This window comes from Aythya ferina (assembly GCF_964211825.1).
Source record: "Aythya ferina genome assembly, chromosome: 17".
NCBI classification, from domain to species: domain Eukaryota; kingdom Metazoa; phylum Chordata; class Aves; order Anseriformes; family Anatidae; genus Aythya; species Aythya ferina.
In genome coordinates this window covers 4,655,026-4,680,918 of record NC_140316.1, presented here as the reverse complement: position 1 = coordinate 4,680,918, position 25,893 = coordinate 4,655,026, and the positions used below count along the sequence as shown (strand labels likewise).

The 25,893-nt window shown below is 43.7% G+C and overlaps 2 protein-coding genes across 11 annotated transcripts in view; one reads left to right on the top strand and one right to left on the bottom strand.

The window, feature by feature from the left end:
• The window catches only part of GOLGA3 (golgin A3), a 28,872-nt gene extending 24,859 nt beyond the window's left edge, over positions 1–4,013 (bottom strand). For 2 of the 6 annotated variants that reach the window (XR_014698817.1, XM_084539205.1), the window contains exon 1: positions 1,382–1,732. Coding sequence is in view for 5 of the 6 variants with exons in the window: in XM_084539205.1 (XP_084395331.1) it covers positions 1,382–1,514 (133 nt within the window). In the remaining variant the exon portion in view is untranslated. Of the gene's footprint in view, positions 1–1,381; positions 1,733–3,031; positions 3,108–3,462; positions 3,678–3,879 lie in introns of those variants that run through there. The other 4 variants (XM_084539203.1, XM_084539204.1, XM_084539202.1 and 1 more) reach the window with 4 other exon arrangements.
• A 7,712-nt stretch (positions 4,014–11,725) lies between these two features.
• Positions 11,726–25,893, top strand: part of LOC311446252 (uncharacterized protein) — a 32,565-nt gene continuing 18,397 nt past the window's right edge. For 3 of the 5 annotated variants that reach the window (XM_084539216.1, XM_084539218.1, XM_084539214.1), the window contains exon 1: positions 11,726–11,840. In XM_084539216.1, the coding sequence (XP_084395342.1) occupies positions 11,763–11,840 (78 nt within the window). In that variant the 5' untranslated portion in view covers positions 11,726–11,762. Of the gene's footprint in view, positions 11,841–16,114; positions 16,178–21,596; positions 21,736–21,858; positions 21,996–25,893 lie in introns of those variants that run through there. The other 2 variants (XM_084539217.1, XM_084539215.1) reach the window with 2 other exon arrangements.

Here is a 25,893-nt window from a genome sequence, read left to right as displayed (position 1 = left end):
TTTATCTTCACATCCATGAGTGGTATCCATATATAAAAGAGATACTGGAGCAAAATTCTAGAAGAATGGTTTCCTGGCAACTTCCTGAGGCCATGAGACACTCAGAATCTAAGTGATGCCTTGAACTAAAGTTAGTGTCAAAACAGCTGTGGTCAGAACAGTGGGGGAGGAGATGCAATTAGACTGAAAATACTAGAGACACACACTACCTATTTGTAAGCCACAAATCAATTGTTTGCACAATGCTCAAGACAGGAGAAGGCAGGAAAGTATGATCTCCAACTTCATAAAAGATGAGTGAATCATCACACAGTTAACGCTGAGATTGTGATAAAGGGCAGCACGACAAACACAAAGTCTTAGGACTCCACTTTCCTGCCCACTACAAGATGGCAAATCTGCGACACCAGGGGAGGGCAGAACACTAACAACATCACGTGATGAACTCCGTATCAACAGAAAGGTTTCCCTTACATAAAGGCCCTGTATACTTTAGTGCATCTACACAGCCACAGCATATAGACCCCCTCCACCCACCTATCACCACACCCTCATATCTCAACTTTACCCTAGACATCTGTAGTGGAAACGTAGAAACTTCAATTCAATACAATAGAAATATCTTCACCATGACAGTAGTTAAGTAATGGCATGAGTAGAGAGGCTGTTGAACTCCCCCAGTGGAGATTTTCAAAATTCAGCAGGACAAGAGCCTAAGCAACCTGATCTAACTTAAAAGCTAGATCTGTTCTATGCACAAGATTGGACTAGATGACCCACAGAGGTGCCTTCCAACCTGAAGTTTTCCATGACTTGGTAATCTACCCACATCGGTGTGTGCATTCTTAAGTTTCTTTTAAGCAGCTGCATTATTTTCTTACAGAGCTTGTCTACATTATTTTGAGACAATTTGGGTGAGATAATTTGGGGAATACATGCCAGCATCTCTCTTCCATTATGGAAATTTGGAGAGACTTTTTGAGTACATTTTATTTTTTGCCTAATGGAATTAACCAAAAGAAAATCTTATGCCAGAATAAAAAATTCCATTGCTGAGTATACTCTACAACAATTGTTTCAGAACCGTTAGTTCTAAAGAACTTTACACGTACATTCTTGGAAACATTTTCAGAAGACAGAATAATACATGAAAAACACATGCTCACTTGACGGCTAAGAGTAGTTAAATGAACACTTTGGATTTGTTTTGAAATAATAAGTTTTAAAATAGAAAAGTTTCCTCATACATAGAAAGTTTGATGAAGGCTACGGCTCTGCATAATACTGTACAATAAATTCCTGACCTCAAAGACAAAGCCCCTAAGCATCACCCAAACAAGAGAATCGCAAGTTGTTGAGAAGTTCACATGAAATAACTTACTGTTCATTTCATCTCCTGTAACGGGCAAATCTGACTTGGCTTTACAATCCAGGAGTTCTTCAGAGGTGTGAGGCACCCCATTGCTGCTTCTGTCATCCAACAGAACGTCCTGCTGGACAGATGAGGAGTCCATGGTAAAAACAATCCAGATGCAGGGAAGTGTTTCTTTTAAGTTTCCTGCCAAGTGAACTAACAAGTCCGGTTTCTCTCCATTAGCAACATCAGCACCGAGATGTTAGGCAGGCGCAGTTTTCTGAGCTTTTCAGCTGTTGGTGTGCAGCAGTCGATAATTCCAGGAGATCATGAAAACGGCTTGCAGCCAAAGTTGTAATCAGCAAGGAACTGCATTCTCTATAAACAAATGTATTTCATTTACAAACATTCCTTAGGGCTTTGAAAATACCAGTTAAAAAGCAAGCAGTACTCACAGATTATTCACCAACCCACCAACCTCAATACACAGAACCAGGATAACAACAGAGACAATAACAAAGTATCCAGAGCTTGTGAATAGGAAGTGATCTATTTAACAGCTTTTTTATTGTCACTATTTTTTTTTAAGTTGCATTAATACACCAGTGTAACAATGCAACAACATCGTATTCAGCAAAATACCTCATTTAAGATCACTGTCCCTTTTAATGGAAATGTTTCCTGAGTCTCTGCTTTAATAAACTGGACAGTATTCAGAATAGCATTCTGCTCTGTAAATCACAGCCTGGACTTTCATACCACATATTTCATCTGAAGGACCTAATGCTATTTAAGTTGCAATTACTTTAGTTAGAATGCAGGAGGGAATTCAGGCTTTTTATTTATTTAACTGACATCATACTGTTTACTTGCCTGCAGAGCAACCAGTACTTATCACTGCACAGAGCCCGAGCTACTAATTACAGCATGCACTGGCAGTGAGAACAAGGCCCAGGCTGCAGCCCAGTGCTGGCCTTCTCCTACAGTGAGTCAGGAGGAAGATTTCCAAACACAGTTTTTATAGCATTTGCAAATCATTCACTAGGCATTCAGATTGTGCCTGTAGTTATCAACCTTGTCAATTGCTACAATTTGATAGAAGCTGTTGTAAATAGTCACTTCAGCTGTCTGAATTTTGTTCAAATAGATACTGACAACTGAATTCAGATTATGAGACGTTACAGATTCCTGTTTATTAGAGAAAAACCAGAAATCCCCAGTTAAAACTTCGGGCCAAAGGGGAGGATTTCAGGTCAGAGATATTTTAGCTGCATTTTTACATAGACATTTTGAGCAACATTCCTTCCATACCTCCAGAGAGCCCTGGTGTACCTGCTACTGTACCAAGCCACCCAGGTGCACTGCTCATCACCAGGACATCACAGAAGGTACCAGAAGTTCAGGTACACAGGACTAGATCAGTGCCCCTGCCTCCTGGCCCATACAGGCGAGGCTGGAAGGTGCCAGACACCTGAGGCACGGTTCTGAAACTGAAAGCCCCATCGAGCAGAAAGATGAAAACCTCCACTGGAATTTGGCTTTAAAAGCGTTTCTGTGTCAGAAAGCTTATAATGGGCCGTCTGAAGGAACAGCTGTCACATGGCAGACAGACAGCACACGGAGTGACAAAGAGGAATCACAGACAAAAGGCAAGGACGACTCAGAGGCTGCTCACACCTCTGCAAATCCAGAGGACGTTCCAGGGTTTGTAACCCGCCAAGAACAGCGCCTTTCCTTGCCACAACAGCGCTCACTGTCAGAGGGCATTTAACAGCACCTCGTTACCAGCAGGGTCTCCTGTGTGACCCCTCCCCATTACAAGGGGAACGCATTCCGGCCTCAAAGCCCCTCGCACCCCCACCGCCACGCACACCCCGCGGCAGCCCAGCCGTGCCCTCAGAGGACCGCAGCGGCACCGCCCCAGCCCTGCCGGCCGCTCGGAAGGGCAGCGGGGCCCGGCTGGAGGCAGGCAGGGCCGGGCACCGCGGGCCCTACAGCCGCGGAGCCGGGCCCCGGCGGCTCCCCGCTCCCCTCAGGCCCGGAGCCGCCCCTCCCGCCCTCCCCACCCCCGCGGCGGGCACCGCGCCTCAGCCGCCCCCTTCTCCCACCTCCCGGCCGAGCCCCCCGCAGACCTGGGGCCGCCCAGCCCGGCTCTGCCCGAGACGTGGCGCTGCCTCCGCCGGGAAGGGGAGGAGGGCGCGGCGGTGCAACGGGCTTCTCCCTCCCTCCCCGCCGCCCTGCCCGCCCGCCGCCCGCCGCCGCCTCACAGCCCCCACGGGCGCGGTGCCCGCCCCGCCGCCGCCTCCCTCCCTCGCTCAGCCGGGCCCCTCGGCGGGGAGCCGGGGGCAGCCGGGCGGGCGGCCGATGCCGGCGGGGCGGCTGGCAAGGAGGCGGCTTTTCCTGACGGACCCTTCCGGCAGCGGAGGGAGGGGCAGAGGCTGCCTCAGCCGGGCCGGGCCGGGCCTCCCCTCAGAGCCGGGGCAGGGCCAGGCCGCGGCGGGGGGAGGGTGTCCCCGGTGCCTCACCTGCTTCACGCTCGGAAATTAAATGCGTGCCGGGGAGCGGCGCGCCCCTTGCAGCCTCTCTCGTCCCTCCCCGCCGCGCTTGCTTCCCAGGCGCCGCGGCCTGGAGAGGTTTCGAAACGCCTCGGTCGGTGCCCGGGGGGAGCTGCCTCGGTTTGGGAGCCTCGGGAGGTTTTGTGCCCGAGGACGAGGCACCGGAGGTGTCCCCGGGCTCGCCGCCGAGCCTTTGAACGCGGTGGGAACCGGCAGGGTGCCGCCGGCAGGTGGCCCCGAGCCTCTGCTGCCAGCCAGCCTCTGTCACTGCCCGCCCCGGGCACAAGGTGCTGGTGCTTGGTCGGTGCTCAGTGCCTGGGTTTCGCTTTTTTTTCACCTTTTTTTTTTTGTTTGTTTGTTTTTAATATATATATTTTTTCCCACTCTTTACATTTTTTCACGTATACAGAATTTGAAGAAAACAACCGCCCCAAACCTACACTGCTATGGGCAATTGCTTTGCCTTTTGCATCCTTCAGCGGCTGGTCTCCTCTGCATGCTGCTTTGCTGGGACATGTTTCATTTACCTCACTAAAATTAGTTTGCTCATTCCATTGATCTTGAAGGAAGGGGTGACTGATTTCCACCAATTTCAACCCATTTCCTACTATGATATTAGCAGAAGCACCTTTGCCCCCAATCCTTCAATGTGCTCATATTTAACTTCACATGCTAGGCATCCTGATCTCTCCTGTCTCATTCAAGTTCCTGCAGAAGCATTAGCATTTACTGGGTTAGAGTCTGGGGAGTTCAATAAAATGTCCTGCTTATGTTGTGTTTGCAGCATTCCTGATGAGCCTTACCTCATAAATCAATCCTTCAAGGCTTAAGGATCTTTCTGATACTGGGCATCCCAGAAATCCAGTTGATACCAAGAACTGTCACATCACAGTGGTATTTCACACAACTCTTTCCTTCTGCACTTGGGTTTGTGGGCTTTACTTTTCAACTTTTTTTTTTTTTTTTTTTTTTTTTCCATTGATAAAAGTAGCTTATGTCTTTATATTGAGGTTGGTGGAGAGTTTATTGGTTGGGTGGATTTTACTCCTGGCATTTCTAGAGCCTCTGTATGGACTAAAATGTCAATAAATGTGGCTGGAAAAGCAAACATCTCTCTAAAAGTTCCCATCATTGCCCCTTTTCTCTGAACCTTTTAATTTTCATAATGAAAATGCCTTCCAACATCATATTATCCCCCTAAATATAATTGCTGTGTAAACATACTTAGTCAGCTTTTCCAGATATGATAATCCTCTTTGCTTTTATTAACCTGCCCAAATTATCCTAAATATGAACAAGAACACACTGAGCTGTTTCTCTAGGAAGATGAGAGGCTGTCTGACTTGTAGAAGTCAGGAAGATAGTTAAACCAACACTATCAGCGAGTCTAAATTGTTTAAAGAACTCAGTTACAAACCTGTTAGCCAGGCTCCTGACACATTGCTAATGGCAGTAACTGGGTGTTTTCCTGTAAACATTATGCAGAGGTAGCCCCCAAGGCAAGATTTGGAAGAGAACATTACTTCACGAATTAATTCAGGAAGAGGGTTATTTGCAAGTAGAAAAGCAGGTAAGCATGGATCCAAGTGATGCTGGCAAGCGAGATGGCCAAACAGACAGATTAGATGAGCATGATCAAGAAGGGCTGTGTAACATGCATATCAGCATAATTTTCTTAGAGAATTTATTGAATGAAATGAATGAATGAATTTACTGAATGTGCCTTTTGCTGTTCACTAATTCACAGTCTCAGTAAAGGAGCTACACAAATATCACAAAATATACACAACATACGCAAATGTATATCATAGAATCACAGAATCATCTAGGTTGGAAGAGACCTCCAAGACCATCTAGCCCAACCTCTGACCTAACACTAAAAAGTCCTCCACTAAACCATATCACTAAGCTCTAAATCTAAATGTCTTTTAAAGACCTTCAGGGATAGTGACTCCACCACTTCCCTGGACAGCCCATTCTAATGCCTGACAATCCTTACAGTAAAGAAGTTCTTCCTAATATTCAACCTAAACCTCCCCTGGCACAACTTGAGCCCATTCCCCCTTGTCCTGTCACCAGGCACATGGAAGAATAGACCAATCCTCACCTCGCTGCAGCCTCCTTTAAGGTACCTGTAGAGAGCGATAAAGTCACCCCTGAGCGCCTAGATTGTCAGTATATTTGGATATACTCTCTTTATATATTTTCTAACAGCAGCTATTCTGCCTTCACCAAGTACGCTTCCACATAAGATGCCAAGGACAGTGTGGTGAAGAAGACTAGAATGTCTAATCCTCATTCAATCTTTTGCTGTCTGTATTGTAAGAATATAAAAAGCAGGACTTTTGCCTCCCGCACAGAACTCAAATTAAGAATTAATGAGACACTAATGTAGTTTTTCAGTTTGAATATTTGTCTACATTTGCTTCTTTATTTTCATGCCATCTAAGACAATATATTGCTTGGGCAAATCTCCAAAGTATCTCTAATTTTACTTAGTAGTCTGCTACATGGCACCAAGCCCCCAGCTACAAAAATAACCACTAGTTCAGAGGCTGCCACCCAAGAACGACAAAAAGCTGCAACAGGCTTAAACAGGCTGCCTGAAGGAGAAAAGGGATTCTTCACACTGAGAGATACCTATCATCAATAAGTTTTAACACGACAATGAGGTGTCATGGTAGTTGCTTAAAACGGGAAAATCATCAGGCACTAACACGAGGCCTTGAAGTGCAGAGATTCCTGTAAACTTGCAGGAGACGTGTTTGTGTGCACTGCAGTCTCTGTCTCCAGCAGAGAAAGAGCCAATGGCATTTCCCAAAGTCTACAGAAATTCCTCTCTCCAAGCGCTCTTCTGTTCTCCAGACACAGAACTCAGAAGGTAGCGCACTGGTCCTTTAACCGCAGCCAGCGCAGCATTCCTCTGCCCTGCAGCACGGCTGCCTGCAAAGCTGTCCTGCCGCCTTCTCTCCAAGCAAGCTCTTTCAGACCTTAATAGGAATTGTCTTATTTGGGAACCTACAGGGCCTTGCCCCTAAATGGGGAAGGCTGATTTATTCATCTTTGCTCTGACAAAAAATAAAAAATAAAAAGAAAGAAAGAAAAAGTGTTTAATGCCAAATTAAAGAAATGAGCTAATGATTAATAGGTAAAGACAGACTGTTTGCAGAGTTACCTATCCATCAGGGTATTTTAGTAGCTCATTGCAATAACCTCTGTTGAAAACATATTTCCTCACACTGTCCCCCTGCCCTTTCTGATGCCTTAAGGGACTGGTCAAGCAAAGACCAGCAGTTCTGTTAAATTCAGAGTCTAGCCACAAAGAGCTGCAGAATTTCACCCTATTTGTCTTACTGTAAAGAATGTAAACATTCTTGAGGAAAGGCTGCAGCTTCTAAAATATGAGCTCTGTGTGTGTGGATGTGTCAGAACGGCACTAACTGAAGAGGTGGGAGAGAAAGGCTCCATACTCTGCAGGAGCAGTGGGTGGCACTCTCTGCACAGCACAAAACCCGTGTGTGGAGCTTTCCAGTTCCAGTTATTATAGCTACAAACATGTTTTTTCTAAATAATTCCTTAGCAGAGATCTTGTTCTCTAACCACTGACAGCACTACGTTCCAATTCCCTCTGCTTATTGCATACTTTTCTGCTTACATCTTTCTATTATTTGGTGTCACTCAGTCTGCAAAAACTTCATTAAAAAAGAAACCTGTGCTAACCACATATAAATAGCTCCATTACTGGCAGACTGCAATCAGGCTAAGGCGTCCAGCTCTTCTCTCCCAGCCACTCACAAAAAAAAATGATTTTGTATTAAACACAGTCTAGGGAACTAGCATTCAGGTCTTGAGAAATGGGCTTTATTAAAGACTGCCTTAATATTTTATTTTTAGTTTTTATGTACTTATATGTTTTATTTATATACGTGAAATGTTTATACAGCATCCTGCCCCAACAATTTTCATAATGTCTGTTTTAGAAGGGATAAGTATTTAAAATGTTACTTTCCTGACTCATTTCTATAAACAGGGGAGACACTCACATGTAACGGTGGTGTGTCTGATTTAACAACAGAACTCAGAAGGGATTTAATCAACCTCTACTCTACATAAAAGAAGCCTGGGAAAGTATAAAAAGCAGTGTTGTATAACAGAAGGTTTGCAGATGAGAATTCTTGCGTACAGAAAATAAACTAAGATTTAAGGCCTTGTTACTGAGAGTGTCTTGCCAATGCCCTCCTCCTGTTTAAAGCTGGATTCAGTTTGGTCACACCAGCTGTTTTGAAAAACAGAAACTGCTAAGAGCTGCATTAATTTCTGTGGGACATTCCACTATAGTGTCCCTGGGTGAGCAAGGTTAGTTTTGGTATCAGGATGCCTTACATACTTAAGGAAATGGATTCAGAAAGGTCTCTTTCCATGTATCAGAGTGTGGTGTGTGTGTAGGAATAGGATGGAAATTACTGGTTTTTAGTGGTTTTAAGCTTAGCTTTCCCACAATAAATTATTTTTGCTGCCAGCCTGCAAACAGTAAGTTGTTTTTTTTTGTTTGGTTGTTTTTTTTTTTCTCTCCTGCAAATGACTTTCCCAGCCTGCAGCTACTTGTTAAGAAAGTGTTGCCATCACATGTAGAAATCCTAAGTACTAACTTCAATAACTTCATAAATGTCACTGTTCCACTGCAATGTAGTGCTTGCTTCAGCAGCCCAGGAGCCCCCAAAATGCCACAGTACAGTGCATGGGCTAGTCCTTGGAAGCACTCACTAAAAGAGCATGGAAGCCTTGCATTTTTCAACAGGTGGCTCAATGCAGGGAGCAGGACACTTAATTTCCTAAAAATGTCTCAACGAGTGTGGGAGAAACCTGATCTTGCCTGTTGGAGGATGTACAGAGTTGCACCTGCATCTCTTCTTCCACAGCCCAGTGGGAATGAGTACAGCTCACATCTAGGCAACTATCTGCTCCGCCTGCATGCTTCACCTCATGGCTGATACCTTCAGCAGGTAATTAGACATCTTTTGGTCCTATTCTTGTGTACTGCCTGGTGTGGAAAGTTGTCCATGCCCATGCAGAGTCCCACTGCCTGCTTACAGAGGGAGCTGACAGATATAGAACATAATCTTCACAAAAGCTGTGGTTTGAAAGGGTCACCAATCTGAGCTGAAAATACTTTTAAGCAGACTGCTATATGTTTGGTCCTGAATTCTGGGTGTTAAGTCATTGCTAAGCCATAGTGATGGAGTGTTGTGCAGGCAGGTCTTGCTAGCAAAGGGATGCCGAGATAAGAGAGCACAGACATACTAACAGAAACTCCGAGGCCAAGAACAGAGTAAACACAAACACAAGAAATCAGCATACACTTGTGTCTGTGCTACACTTCAAGGTCTACAGCTTGGAACAGCAGCATAGCCCACACAGCAGCCTATTTGCCTCAGAAGGATTACGGGTGCCTGCACTCAGATGACCCCTGGAAAAGAATCCAAATAACAGGGATGTAAGATCCTTAAAAAGAGAGCTGCATTGCTAGACTTGAACATGTTCCCTTTCTTTCATTTAGGTATTTTCTGTATTATTTTTCCAGTCCTGTCCAAATGACAAAATAAATCACTTTTTGAATACCCTTTTCTGCCAGCTAGTCCTTGACTTATGTCCTCAACAACTGTGCATTAACAGAAGGAAACAGCAGATGGAATCTCTGTATTTGCTTCTGTCACACTGAGCCTCATGTGGAAAAAAAAGTAGATTTCTTGTTTCAGGGATTTTTGAAAGCTTAACATGCATTTATGGTGACATTGCCCTGAGATTTAACTGTGAGTGTTAAGAAAAGCAATGCGCCACAGTGCTGTGCTACAGAGATCAGACTGCCCTTCAGGCAGAAGTGTTCTGCTTGAAAAAATCCCTTTGCTCTCCATACCCCCCTCTCCTGCCAGAGATGCCAAGTGTCCTGGGCTCTGTGTTTATTCAGAATAGACATGATGTAGATACATCTGCTTTTTCAGTTGACAGGTAACTCAAAGAAATATCACATAGGAGAAGCAAAATGTAAATCTGAACATGAGCAATCACAGTAAACGACTGACAAGGTCATAGCCCGAGAACACCATTTACACAAAATTTGCCCTGAAAAGAAAACAGTGAAATAAGAATTGACCACAGAAAGAATTATTTGCATCTTCTGCCTTCAGTGCAAGGAGAATAAACAACCCAATTTAGCTACCACGATATTGCTTATGTGCCCTTCCACTGAAGGGGTATATCTGCCCTAGCAAATACAGCATGGTCCAAGAGGGCAGTGAGCAGACAGAACAGTCAGAGTCCTGTCCTCGATTCCTTATGAGCCTTGGGCTAATCATGTCATTATTTTCTCCAGGTGTCCCCAGTTTGTACGATAAGTGATAGCAGGCAGCTTCAGCTCAGAGGCACTGCAAGGATTATGTGGGTATCTATTTCACCTCTTTGGAAGTTGAGCATTATTTTTACAGAAAGGGTGTCAAACCTGTGGTGAGTAGCCCAGGATTCCAGATGAGCTCAGTGTCGGCCTCAGTCAGTGTGAGACTGCTGGCTCAGTGCCTGCGCACAGCCTCTCACGCTTTCACTAAAAAGTATAAATTCAAGACATTACTTCCAATTTACACGATGAAGAGAACAATACGGAAAGTCAAATACAAAGTACATCCATGTATTTATGACAAAAATCCTTTGGTTTTCTCAGGTGTCAGCCCTCCAATTTCATGCTCACTACATGCACCTGCTTGGACCCCAACAGAAGGTGTTATCCAGGGATTTTCCACTGATGACACTGTCCTCTGAAAGCCGTGTGAGTCCCTGCCTGTTGGGAAGGAGGAATTCAGGACTTGCCATGACAGTGTCCTTTGTCCAATAGGGCCAGCATGGGAATTTTCTGGGGAAGGCATGACAAACCCTGCCACGACCTGGGCTGGCAGCGTCCCCCAGGCAGCTGGAGCCTCTGAGGGCTCCATGAGCTGCTTACCGGGGAGTGTCTGTGTCACCGAGCCACAAAAAAGCAGCTCCAAGCATAAAACCGCAGTCTTTTCACCAAAACTTTTACATTTAAAATAAACTATTGCAACGCCTTCTATAGAGCACAGGAATTAACTGAAGCTAGCAACGTGTGCTCGCTGCCACCTGCACGGACAGAAGATGTTCTGCTTGCTGGGGCTGTAGGGCTGGCTGATGCTCACTGCAGCGTGTCTGTTACTGGAAAGGGTACAGGAGAGGTTCTGACCTGGAAAACCACAAAATGTCACGGGAACGAGGAGCCTCCCCTGCCCTGCCATGATCTCCAGAAAGGCCGAGGGGCTCCTTAGGGTGCCTGGCAGCAGTCCTTCCCTTTCCTCCTTGGAAAGGGATTTTCCCTCCTTGGAAAGGGCCTTTCTCCCTTCTCCCCTTCCCCTGATCATTCCAGCCCGTGCTCCGGGGGCCGGCGGGGCGCACTTTGCCCCTCGTCTCCCCCCCCGGCGGCGGGAGGCACTTTTCCCCGGGAGGCCGCTGGGGGAGGCTGCCCGCAGGGGCTGGGCCGCCTCCAGCCCCGGCCCTTTCCACACCCGGCGAGGACAAAAAGCGCCGGGCACCCCCCTGGGGAGCGGGGGGCTCGCAGCGGCCACCCCCGCTCCCTGCCCGGCCCCGCGCCGCGGGTGCCCCCCGGGGGAGGGCAGGGGCCGGGAGCGGCCGGGGGAGGGGGCGAGGGGCGGGGAGGCCGGGGGAGGGAGGGGGTCGCTGTCAGAGGAGCCCGCCCGGGGCACGGCACTGCTCGGCACGGCACGGCTCGGGGCACGGCTCCGCAAAGCCCGGCACGGCTCGGCACGGCACGGCTCGGCTCGGCTCCCCGCACCATGGTCCGGAGCTTCCCCGGTGCGGGGCTGGTCCTGGCGGCGGCCGCGGCGCTGTGCCTCGGCGGGGCGGGAGGCAAGGTAAAGCCCCGCGACCCCCGGCGGGACGGGGGGGGTGCCCCGGGATCGGGATCCGGCGGGCCGGGGGGATGCGGAGCGGTGCCGGGACGAGGGGATGCGGAGCGGTGCCCCCCGGTCCCTGCCCGGCCGGCGGCGGGGGTCGGCAGCGCCTCTCGAGTCCAAAGGGCAGCGGGAGGCACGGCCCGCGTCTGGGTCGCCCCCTCTGCTTCGGGACGGCAAAGCATTGCCAGCATCTATGCAAGCCCCGCGGTAACCGGTGTAACGGCATTGCCAGCAGAAATGGGAGCGCTCGCCCAAAAGCATCCCTAAGGAGCGGGCAGCCTGGCATAAGGGAGCCAAACCAACCGCGCTGTGCCCTGTCCCCGTGCGCTCCAGGCTTGTGCACCACGTCTGTAGCAGGGCTAGCAGGTGAACCATGAACCTGGCGGCTCTCAGGACGGGGACCTTGGCATAGCTGGGAGCCACGAGGTGAGCCCCGGGGGAAGCAGAGCGGTGGTGGAAAAGGCAGAGTTGGAAGCAAAGAGCACCCCGTAACGTGGAGCAGCTGCAGAGCAAACCGGGGCTCTGGGCTTTGGGAGGGGTGAGCAGTCCTGGTCCCGCTGACACAGCGGGGACTTTTCCTGTGGACTCTGATAGGAGCAGGATTTGACACCTCTGGTAGGGATTCTTAGATCTACAAAGGATGAGCCACTATGCAATAAAAGATATTCCATGAATGTACATCTTTCGTTACATATAAATAAATAAGTGTGGGGGGGTTGCTTTCCCTGTGGAAAACAGCATTGTAATTCAGCCTGATACACCAACTCCCTGCCACAGCACATATGAATACAGCAATGACTTCGTGGTTTAAACGAAGATGTTTTATCTCACTCGGTATCCTAGGAAGATAGCTACATTGAGAACTCCTTAATTAAGCCACATTTTTGGCACTGAACTACTAAGTATTAACTTCACGAAGGTGCACACAAATCCATTGAATTGTATGGTTGCGGATTTTCATCTTTTCTCTCTCTTTTAACTCAGAATTGCATCATGTAATCTGCAGGCTTACTCTCTCCTCTTGGGCTTGTTACTGGAGATGAACAACTCCCTCATCCAGCTGTGTACTTAAAGTACATAACTTGATTGCTGCCCAAAGTTATTACATCCTTCCTGAGCTAGTTTTGTTCTAATTCTGCCTGGGCAGTCATGAGGCAGAACAAGTATTAGCTGTGTCGTGTGCCTTCGGGTGCGAGTTGTAATAGTGGGACACTGAATGTGTCAACAAGCTCTATTAATTTTGCTTTTTTTTTTTTTTTTTTTTTTTTTTTTTTTTTTTTTTTTTTTTTTTTCCTTTCCCTTTCTGTTTCCTAGTCAGCTTCTGTTGTTCTCTCGTTCTGAAATCAGGACTGCTTGATTTCCCATCAGACAATATCTGAACTAGTTACGTATTGACCACTGGTACCATAGAAAAGAAACTGCCTCCTTAATGAAGCAGCAGCAACCTCCCACTTACTTTCCCAGACATGACTTCTTGTCATGTCAATTATTCTTTGGATAACATGTTGCCCATAGTCTCTAAACATGAAGGGCAATTTCTTTTGCAGAATGAAACTTAGGCACTTTCTATTGCTTATCTTCCTAAATGTGACATTGAAATCTGTGCATTAGACATGTGTGTACATCTCTTGCTCCCTGTTTTTGTTATTTTTTTGATTAAGTTGCACTTGTTCTCCACTTGTCAAGGACTGCACTATGCTGTGTAGGCTTCATTATTTTTATCTTTTTTTGGCTACATTCTGACAGTGTTGCTACGCTAGGAGAAAATCCCATTCTAAACTGATGGTTCAAATCTAGTTCAATTTAGCTGTTGAAAAAAGGTATTCAAAGATTTTCAAAGATTTATGAGAAATGAGTTATCTTCTGGTACAGAGTTAGCAGTACCAAAAAAAAAAAAAAAAAGAAACTCCCTTGGAAAGAGTAAAGTCTGCTTGATGTATGGGAGACTGAACTGCTCTTTTCATCCAGGAAGGTGGTCTCTGCCAGTCAGAGTTGAGGAACGTGGGGATGCTGTTGGGTAGCGTGGATGTTTGAAACAGGTTTTGTAGCAAAATAGAGCTCTCTCTGGAACCATTTACTAAGGACTACAGCAACATTAAAATAGGAGTTAGATCAAATGAAAGAAAATTTGGAGATAAGGTGTATGATGTTTCCTTCTGTGTGTCTGTATCAGATGGAACAAGATGTGCAGATAAGTGGCTTGTTTATCCTGAAGGAAGAATGTAAGCCTGATGAAAGAATAACATAGTCAAAATTCCAGGTCTCTGTACGTCCATAAAATATTATCTGTTTAATCAAATCCCTATGGAGGAGGTCTCTGTGCCAGTGCCATCTTTCACCTAGTATTCTTCTGTTCACTTGCTGGCTTAAGAAAAATCAAGCCTTTCTTTTTTTCTGTTAGGAAATCTTCAGCGATACTGACCTTTTAGTGAAAGTCCTGCTCCCGATGAGGACCATGGCAAAATTCCTGCTGGTTTCAGAGGGGGCAGGATCCTTCCCAAGATCAGTGAAGGATTAAAAAAAAATAATCAACTACTAAAATATGCACCTCAATTAGCAAAGAATGTGGCCTGATTAGTAAAGTATAAAATTTCATCTATTAAATTCTACGGCCCCGATCAACAAAGCACACTGCACAATTGGCAATGTATCCAGAATCTCAACTACTGTACTAGTCTCCTGCCAGATCAACCAAGCATGCAGCTGAATCAGTAAATTATGCAACTGGAGCAGCAAAATATGCACTTCTGATTGGGGAGGGAAGGACATGGAAATTCTCAAATGTTTAAAATTGCCACACAATTGGTCTGAGCATGTTACTGGTCCATGTCTGCCTTAAGAAAAGTGCAGGCAAAATAGATAAACTTTATGAAGTCTCTCCAAACAATTGAAAAGTACATCCCACAGACAGCTCAGTGCCTGACAGCAGCAGCCCAGTTCTTTTCCAGATGTGCTACACATCTGGTTTCAATCCCAGCTGCCAGATGTGGAGGTTATTTTAGTTACACTTTAATGGGATATTTAGGTCCAGGTAGGTTTTGCTTTATATGTCGCTATAAAGCACTGTATATGCACACAAGACTGTCTTTCTATCCCAACAACCTAAGCCAGTCAAGACAAATAAGGCACCTTCAAAGAACCTGAAAGTTTTGCTGGCAAGAAGCTCAGTGTCTATTAATCTCTTCACTATTTGTGAAAGTACTTTTTGCTTCAGAAAAAGAAAAATTATAGGTCTTTCCTATTTTCTTTAGATCTTGATTAATTGCTGTAGCTGCTTCCTATTGTGTTTACAATATACCTTGGCAGATAGGTACTGTGCAAGGAGCTTGGATGTTTGGCCCTTTTGGAGAGTAGCTATATTCTTATATCTTGATGCAGTAGCATTGTTTCTCCCTAACTTGTGCCTGTGTGCTTAAAAATTAAAATTCAGCCACAGTACCTTGTTCTGATCTTCAGAAGATGCTCTTGCTTTGAATTATTATTTTTGTTTTATACAGAAGAGCTGTGGGACATCCTATTTTAATAAAGATATGGTTTCAGGATTTCTATAAATAGCTTTTCTCTCTCACTCTCTCACTTTTTTTTTTTTTTTGTTTTATTGCACTGTTCATTTTAGTACACAGAAGTCTGAAACACTATTTGAGTCTAAGAAATATCTATTTTCTTTCTTTTTCTTTTCATCTTTATTTCTTTCTATTAATTGGTACATAAAACTGGCTTGCATTGAACTTATTTACCAAATTTCTGTCTCATTTCCAGGTCAGTTCAATGAATGATCCTATTTAGTTCTTTTTCCTGTTTAAAATATTTCCTACTGAGTCCAAAGCAGTGCCCTTAAAACATAATTGATTTGGGTCATTGAACCTTTATTTTTCATGCATGTTAGTTTGCATCCCGCCACTGGTCTGACTGGTATTTCAGTTAGAAAAATGCAGGCGGATTTCTCCTAGAGGCTAAAGTTCATGTGGAGTCTCTGGCAAAATAAGATTCTGGAGTATGTATCCCTGGAACTAGGCAATCATTTATAACTTTTTTTTTTTTTTTTTTAAATAAATCTTCCGTCTGGCCAGAATGTCATAAATCTGGCTCTCTTGTTAACTTCACGCTAAGCAGCAATAATGTCCACAGTGTTTCAGTCCTGATAATTCTAATTACTGAAGCACTGGAGAAGCTGAAAGCTGAGAAGATGGATGAGGCTGGCCTCGAGTCCTGCACAGCACATGGGACTCTCTCTTTGTAGAGCTGAACCATAGTTCTCCTGTTTGCCAAAGCCAGAGATGGAAGAAGCAGCCAAGGTAAGAGAAGTAAGCCAGTGGCAGCAGCTTGCTGGAATGATGTGGGTAATATTTATGCCGAAGGAGGTAAAAGTGTTCTGTACCACTAGAATTGCCAGCCATCTCCTAGATGAAAACACTGAAATCATTTTTGTTCCTTTAATATCTAAGTAGCTTGAAGCAAACAATCCTGTTGCACTGGTTTAAAAAGACCCAGCAAACAAACTTTCCTGTAGTAACCAGCAAACAATTACTCTCCCCCTTCATTTGTTTCTTTGCATGACAGACCAGGAATGGTGGTAAAGTGTTCCTCTGTCTGTCTCTTTCTTCCTGCCTCCCCTTCTTCTTAAAAGAATGTGTGGCATGTTTGGTACCAGAGAGTGCCTACACAGCAGTATGCAGCTAGCTAGACTAAGGCTGGTGTAGCAGCTCTTCCCTTTCCACGCTATTATTATTCCTACAAGGTCAGTCTATGCACAGACATCTCAGGTCTATCAATATTAAATTATCAATATCCAGCTTGATGGTTAGATATAGAAGACAACACCAGCCAAGTTTTAAGATATTTTAGGCCCTTCCTTGAGTATGAGAATTGCTAAATGTAAAAAATAATCCTCTTCTACTTCTACAAATCCATGGCAGGAAGACAGCGGAGTCGGGACAGGGTCTTGCAATAATATGTAGAATGATTGTACAGCAGTTGAGAAGAGCCTTGCTGGCAGCCTTAGTCCTTGGACTCAATGTAAGAATGGTATAATTCCTCTTAAAAAGCCCTCAGCAGAAAATGGCCTTATGCTTCACTTCAGATAGCCTTGCTTCTGATCAGGAAAAAGAGGTCCCAATTTTGAGAGGAGAAAAGGCTGATTTGCCTTTATTTCCTTTCTAAAATTCTTGGGGCCCTACTGAAAGCCACAGAAGTCATCTTGGACTTCAGGAGGATTTAAATCAGGCCATAAGTACTGCTGATTTGGATTAGTAATGATGTACATTGAGGACTACATCTGTATTTGGGTTTGGGTGGAGTCCTTTAATGGTAGAAGAGTTGGTAATATTTTTACAGCACCTTTCATCAGAGGATTTCAGAGTTTCACAAATATCTAATTACAGAAACTATTAAATTAGATGAAATCCTTGGTCCTGGGGGAGTACAGGCAGCACCATTACACTTCAGTATAAAGCAGGGGTGGGTGGTGTTCAAAGTGGCAAAACAAAAGCAAATTTGCCACATACAAGCCATAACCTGTTGTGCTATCTCATTTTCATCCACTATTCTATTCTTCTAATTTCTTTATATTAGCAGCCAGGTTGCAACATCAAACCACCTCAACAAAATGGGCTGGTGCAAGCCTCCATTCAGAACTACTGTCAGGTCTGAGGAGGGACTTTTAGATCACTGATCTGTTACTGATCTATTCCATAACGATCGTGTTTCATTATTGTGTTAAATAATAGCAGGACTATTAACAAGGGCCAGGTACCAAGGATGTCAGTAAGAAAAGATTCATGAATACAGGAGATCTGGGATGAAATGCCTCTGAAATCCCAACCTAATCCAAATCCCAGAGAGACGATTGTGCAGCCTTTCCAAAGTGGGTGTGCCCGCTAGAGACCCAATCCACTTATTTTGCCTAAATCTAGCCCTCTCCTGGTCTTGGTTAGTAAGTATTTTCCTGTTTTGAGTGACTAGGATTTTATTAAAGGACTGCTTTTTTCTTCTGCATTTAACTTAAAATATGGAGCCTATACTGTTAGACCCGAGGCCTGAAGCCCAGACTGCCCATCCGCTTATCTTCCTCCCTGTATCATAGATCTGCATGGGTGGGCAGTTCAGGTGAATCTCAGACTTCGCTATTTGAATACAAGGGCCCCAAGGAGTTTCTCATCAAGACTAACTTTAAATGTGAGCTTAGTAGGCTGAACACTTTGATTTGCCTCTAAAATCAACAGTAACTTATTCCAGGCTTCCTGGTTGAAACTTGAATGGGGAAGAAGAAAGGATGTCTGCAAAGCAGATTTATTTGGAAAAATAAACTGCTCACTGGTTGAGACCCTATAACAACAAACCCAGTGCTTAGGTTTTCCTCTGGCTGCAGTATCTGTTGTACTTTTTTCTGTGTTCTCCCACACCCTCCCTGCTGTGCCCTCATGGTCTCTCCTTATGCGTAGGCAGTAAAGTAAAATTTACAAGCATCCTGCTCTCTGAAATCCTGGCAAAGGAGGAGTCTTGGAAATTTCCCTATTCAGAGCATACAAGGGGAGATGAATCCTGAAACAGTGAGGTGAAGAAAGGTGCTGCTGTTTGTATACCATCCAAAGCCAAGTGTGTGTGTGCGTGTGTTCAGACCATAACAGACTTCTGAATGGCCAGCCTCAGCTGTAGCAAATGCATGCTTAAAAACTTAGCTACAAATATTTTTTTACTCCAAGTTTTTGCATGAAAGGAAGGAGGTTTTTATCTGTTTGCTTATTAAGGATCGCTATCCATGTCTTCTGCATAAGCCCTCTCACCTGCTAGTGACATTTAGTGAAACATTAAACCAGTTCCTAAAGATTTTCAGCATGCTATTGGTGATATTAGCAGGTTTTAGCTTTCACATGTGGAATGTTTCCTTCTCCATATGTTTCTACAATAGGCTTCCATCATGTGGAACATCTGAAGTGTCTGGCTGAAACAATAGGGTCATGCAGCTAGAAATCCAAGCACAAACAGCTTTTTTTTTTTTTTTTTTTCAAAGCAAGTTTACATGTATGTGTGTGGGTTTTTTTTTTTTTGTTTGTTTGCTTTTAAAGATCAAAATTTGTTTGCTGGGAAGTGGCCAGCAAAATTTGCTTGTGATTGTTTTCCAGTTCCTCATTCTCCAGTTTTTGGTACTCTCAAAACAAAACAAAGCATATTTGAGCACCTAAGCTGCATATGGATTTCATTATTTAAATCTCCCCCAAGTATTTGGGAGGTTTATATATTTAAAGTTAATTTCGGAACACTAGTTTCTCAGATTCCTATGAACTCATACATAGCTTGTTGAATGGACTCTTATATTGAACTCTGCAAGCAAACTTTTACTGCAGTGCTATAGCTTTTGTTTTGTTATAGGTTTCGTCTGGTTACCAAGCAGTTCAGACATAATCTGACTGTGTTTTCTACTCTTTAATTTAAGCTGCTTTGGCCTGTTCAGTTTATAGAAAATGAAAACCAGATTGATCTTCTGGAAACTCCTTCATCACCCTGTCAGTTCCCACCAACTCTATCGTTTACTGTTAATTTTATCTATGGTGTGTTGTGTACACCTTGTTAATGAGAACCTGCTTTATAAGAAAAAAGACCTATGCTGACCTATTAAAGCCCTGAAGCAAACGGCCATAGCATCTTGAACTCTTTATTACACAGCCTTACTTTTATTTACGATGCTCCTCATCATATTCATGATTATTTGCCTGAGGAAGCACTCTAAATGATGATTTTATTTCTCATTCTAAAGCTTACTTATTTATTTATTGGATATTTGAATAAGAGTATTTTCTGAAGGAAAACAAAAACAAAACCAAGAACAAGAATGGCAGCTTTGTATGGTTATAGGATCTTACGTGATATGGTATCTTGCATTTCTATTGGAAGATCTCTGTATGTCTGTTGAGTATCCAGTCACAAGAATTACAGCTTCCACTCAAGGAATAGCCTCAAAAGTCTGCATGGAAAAGCTGGTCGTTGATGTGAATTCTAGCACTCCCTGGTGGATGTTATCTTACATATCATTTGCTTCCTTAACCATAAAAACTAATGTTGGGATAAGAGCAAGAAAACAATTATCAGACTGCCCTCATAATGACATGTCTCACTTGCATTTGTTGCATGAATGTAGCATGATAAATCTGAGATACTAATGACAGATTTCTACCTGACATTGTTCTATCTCACAAGTGTAAGAGTTGTAGTTCCCAAGGGAAGACTGTCTAGTCAAATGGGTCTTTCCAAGCACTAGATTTGCATATTTTAAATAGATTTTCCAAATAATTTCATAGAAAAGCAGTCTGGATATTTTCTTCTTTCAGACTAAGATGAGAAGAAGGACATGAATTTTGCAATGTGGGGCTGCAGAGTGAAGGATGAAGAGCTCAGAATAAGACCTAGCACTTGGTTTCTAGTAAGAGTACCTAGATGTAAGAGTACTGATTAAATTAAAAAAATAAGTCAATTAGAAATATTCTATGCCTTGGCCTAGGCCCCTTCCAGAGAATTTCTGTCTTCATTTCACACTCCTACCAATGCTTTATCTACTTCATAAATGCTTCTCCAGCTGGCATACAGCAAGTAGAGTTATCAGTGAACAATAGGGTGCTCCTGTGGTAGTAACTTCAACTTGGGAAATTGTCAAGTAGCAGAAGTACCTATAGTAAAAGTATATATGAAGTAGAAATACCTATATAGAAGTAGCCTTAAAAAATCTAAAGCAAATAAAGAACTGGCTAAGGAGAGAGAACTTCGCTTAGCCAAACTTACATAGCTGTAACTTGCAGGAGTTCATGTAGGTGAATCCAAATTATCTTAATTAAAGAACTGGAAGGGGAGAACTAAAACTTCTGCATATTTTTAATGTTGGGAAAAAAATCAAGAATAATTTTTGTTATCTTTTCTGTATCCTGAAAGTATTCTAGCAGGTTTCACCTAGGAAGTGTTAGAAAACTGAGTTGGCCAGTAAGTCTTTTAAAGTCCCCACCTTAGTTGAGAGGGGAGATATTCTTTGAGAGGGCTGTTAAGACCATGAATTTCCCTCTGCAGGAAATGTCTCTGCCTTTTGTGTCTAGAGGGAGGCAAGGACCACAGCTGGGTGATCTTTATTCATTGCCTTAAATAGGAGGTCTTCAAGATGTCTGCAGAAACTTCTGCCCATTGTACATAACTCCAGTGAAGGTTGGCATCTCTGGCCTAATAAGGATAAACTGCTTTTGCTTCTCACCTGAAAACCTCTCAAAAGAAGGAGAGCATCAACTTGACTTTTCTCTAGTTGCTCTGAAAGCAAGTACAAAATGTCAAGTTACAATATATGCACAGACTGCGTATACTGCTGATCATGCTATGGAAAGCTGCACTGTTCCATGGGTGATTGTTCAGAAAACAGCCCTTGTTTGTGTCTCTGTGAACAAGCATTTTTTTGTAAGCAGAAAAAGGCCTTGCATCTCTGGAGTTAAATGTGGAGGTCTGTTGTTCTCCACAGAAACTGGAGTGTGTTGCTGTGTCTGGTGGTTGCCTGAGTGCCCATGTTTTTTTATTTTCCCCACCTCCGGTTCTCAGAGAGGATCAAGTAGGAAGGATGGTGACCTCATGGCACAGTTATGCAATCTGCTGGAGGCCAGGTATCAAAATATGCTGCAGCTGTGAAGCTGGGACCTTGCTGTGGCTGGCGGGCCTGGGCCTCCTGCCTCTAATGAGATTGCTGACCTTCTCCTGCCACTTCTGCAGCTGCTTTGATTCACAGAGATTTGTTGTGGCAATGGCCTGCCTAAAGGTTTGGCATGCTGCTGTAGGAAATGCTGCATCTACAAGCAGGCACCAGAAGTTGGCCACTCTGACCTAGGAGCAGGTGAGGATGTCCTGAGTCCCATCTTTCTCTTTCCATCCTGACAAAGCCTAGTTGCCTCTTTCCAAGGTTATGCAAACATTAACATCCTTGCCTTTTTTTTTTTTTTTTTTCCCCTCCCCACAGAGTGAGGAGAAGGTTGTCTGTTCTCCTGTGAAATAAAGCAGCACCTTCCAAGCAATCTTTTGCAGATTTTCAGGGCTCAGCTGCAGCGAAGTCACATATGGGAAGAATAAGAGAAAATAGCTTGCCTACAGTCTGAGGTACATTTGGGCCTCCATGTCCTAAGTCTCATTCAGACTTCGCATTTTGCTCTAATTGCTGCAGTGAATTCCTGCTTCCCTCCTCTACTCTTCTAGAAAAAACTTTATTTTCCTTGTCTCCTGCAGCTACAGGCCTTCGTAGTCCCCTCCCTTTCCTACCTGCATGTTGGTAATCTTCAAATGTCCTGTCAGCCATTAAGAACAGTAGAAAACTTGTTGATAGGCATGAAAACAGGGCCCTGTAAAAGAGTCTGATGTGTGCCAAGTAGTAATATAAGATGAGTTGGGTTCTTTCCTGGAAATGGGATTTGCAGAGTGGAAATGTCACATCCACAATCACAATCATGTGGTGGAACTGCTGTTACCCACTACTGAAATAACAGAGCATCTGTTAAAAAATGTAGTTTTGATTTTGCTTAAATCCACCAGGTTGCACTCACTTCAAGAAATATTAGACCCTTGTTTAAAAACAGGAGTGCAACTGCTCTGTATTAAATGTATTAAAAGCAAATGTATGCTCAGCCTGGATTTGGGGTCCTACAATTGAGGCCTGTTCAGTGCTCATTTACGTGAATTTCCTCAGGGCACAAGGCAAGAATACAGACTGTGTGCTGGTGTATGGATTGGTGTCAGGATACAGCTACTGGGAGGGAGAGAAGATGACCCCTCAGCAGACAGAATACACTCCAAATTGAGAACTCTTTGAGGGATCATTCTGAAAAAAAAGTCACTGTTGAGGACTGGAAAAAGGAGACAGGGACAACTCTCTCGTTATATTCAAGCAAGCTACCAGCAATTTTTTTATGCTCTGTCAATCCCATATCCTGATCTACTGCTGCTAGGCATGCTATTTCCAAGCATCCAGAGATGCTTGAAGAGTTGCCATAATACAGGATGAGAGATTTTCCTTTTGCTGCTGTTTCATGCTTTGAACAGCAAAGGCAATTTGGCAGAGGGGAAAATGGTGATTCCAAGGCAGTTCCAGGAACTCCTGTACTGCCAGGTGGAAAAATAAGTTGAGGTGCTGCTGTTGTATCTAGTTCATTCTAATGAAAGAAAATAAACCTTTAATGATGAGCTGAAAGTACAAAATTAAGTAGAGTGCTAATTTTATAAAACCTCCAATTAACTTTGTCCTCCACTTGGAAACAGATTTATAGATTTATAACATCTTTGATCTCTAGATCAGTCAGCTAGTGAAGTAAATGTGATCACTTATAAAACTTCAGTCTGTTAGTTTAAGATCTTACTCTTGGGATAGTCTTTCCTTAGATCCTGTATTTGATGAGCATCCAAAAAGCTCAGATTTCTGTAACTTGGAAATACTGTGAGAGGAGAACTTGGTCCTTCCTCTGGGAACCACAAGAATTGTATTTCTGGTAGCTTTGCAGCTAGTTCCTTCCAACCACGTCAGCAAATAAATACTTGTCCATATTTTGTTCCCCCCCCCCGCCCTTAAGCTAGGAGTGGGGAATGATCTCTTTCCCTTGTTGTTGGTTTTTTTTTTTTTTTTTTTTTTTTTTTTTTTTTTTTTTTTTTTCTTCTCCTTTTTAAAGCCCTAAGTTCAATCATTTTCTTTCTGCTCTGGATGAAAGTTCAGGCCACTTCCTATTTCATTCCGGGTGGTTGGCTCTGTTCAAGTATCCAAGTGATCTTTAACTCAGAATGAACCTCTTGTACTTGGAGGGGCAAGTAACTGAGATACCATACCTAGCTCTGCATGTTAAGAGCAATTGCAAAGATTGGTTGAGCCAGTGTTTTAAAGAGGTCCCTGGGGCAGAATAAAATGTGAAAGAACTGATGACGTAGTCTTAAAACATTGCCAACTCTGAAAGAAACACACATGTACACACATGTGTGCACATTGTATGTTTTTAATTTTGAAGGGGTGATGGATCCTAAATAAAGCTTCCTGGATTTTCACCCCACCAATACTATCGTGAGTTCAGACGGCTAAATTTAGTTATCTAGACTGAACAGTCTTGTATTCTAAGACCATGTCCATTTCTGTCCAAAATCTAATTGCGTATCTCTATGTTTGGTATACAGTCAGCTGTAGGCTGACAAGATAAGGCTACTAGGCAGCCTTAGCGGGGGGAGCTAGAGGACTCTGTTTTATAAAAGCAAAAAATCTACCTGGAGAAAGGTTCTCTTTTTACTCTCCCCCCCAAAAAAACCCACAAAACAAACAAACAAACAAACAAAAAACACAATCAGTGATGTATCATCTACTTAGTGTGTATACTTTACAGAAAAGGACAAAACATAAAAGAATCTTGTGGTCACAAGCACAGGATCATAACCAAGCATTTTGACTTCAGAGTGATCTTCTTTAAGGGCCTAAGGTCTGCATAAACAAGTTCTATCCTCATCTTCACTCATTACTCTAATATTAATTTTTTCTAGTACAGCCTTCAAGCAAAGCCCTTTAACTTGGATAAGGAGATAATACACGTCTGTTCTTGAAGACACTAATAAATGTGGCAGCTCTTAAAAGTTCAGTCAGCTTGAAATGTAGTTGATTATTCCTTCTCTGGCATTTCTAAAAAGAAGTGAAAGTGACATTTTTAAGTATGCCTAAAACTGGAAATACATGTGAGAAATACACAGAAGCTGAGATGTGCATAATGCATGAATGAGGGAGAAATGGGTTATGATCTTCTCCCCACACACCTGAAACTGGGTATCTCTATCAAGTGTGCATCCTGGCCCTTGAGGATGTCTTAGAAATTTAGTGGTTCCACTGTATTTCTCCAGTTTGGTCTGCTGAGGCTTTCACTCTGACTCTGTGTACACACCAAGATAACTTGATATTTCTTGGGTATGTTGTAAAAGAAAAACTACACTAGAGAGGTCTCAAGCCAGAGAATCTGAGATTGTGCTCACAAATAACAAACATCAAGACAGGACGTCCTCTTTCCCCTTCTTTGAGATAAACACTTCAAAAATAAACAGTCTTTGGGACTATGCAGGCAGGACAGCATCCTCCAGGATGCTGTGAACAGCAGCTCCTCATAACCAGCATTAACATGAATGAAGAAAATGTATCACTACTGCACTCAGGGCTTCAATGAAAGCTATGAACACAAATGGGCTGAGGGTTTCCCTAACCAGGACCTTGCATCACTTTGTCTCCTCTTCAGCAGGGCATATGTCTTTACAAGCTGAACTGCATGGCCGTGTCACCTTCTCCTACCAGCTACATGTAACAGCAGCCTCCCCACATTCTCTCTGGGCTCCCACCACCACCTCATGCCTGAAGCATTCCTCTCTTGGAGGCAGGCCAGAGAAGCTTGAAAAACTGAGCCCTGCCTGCTTCTAGTGGTTTGCACAGAGGCTGGTACCCATCACTGAAGAGCTCTTGTGGGCAAGCTGCCACATTCGTGGCTTCTTGCAAGACCCTCCTGCCTAGTAATCACCTATCCACACCTTAAGATTTCCTCTGGCAAGCCACTGTATTTCATGTATCAGTACATTAACCACTGCCAATCACACTCCTTTGTATGCTTGAAAACTTCAACCCTTGCTGCCTTCCAAAAAAACTTATTCCTCTGAAGAGGTCCCTTCTGAACCCACGTGAGTTTGATGTGCCTCTCATCAACACACTCAGGAGTTTATCTTCTGAACAGATTAAAAAAAAAAAAAAAAAAAGGAAAAATAAATCCCCACCCTTTTCATAATTGGTCTAATTGAGGTAGGCATATATCAACTGTTGCTTTTAAAAAAAACAACCTATCATTTGCAAAGATTAAAAATGTGCCAAATTTTTTGCATGCCTCTGTCAAAAGCCTGTGAATTTATAACTTGCTGAGGAAGGGAACATCTGTGTCTAATTGATGAAATTCAGCCTTCATAATGGATGATGTAAATGAACTAAACAGTTTTGTCAGTAATTCAG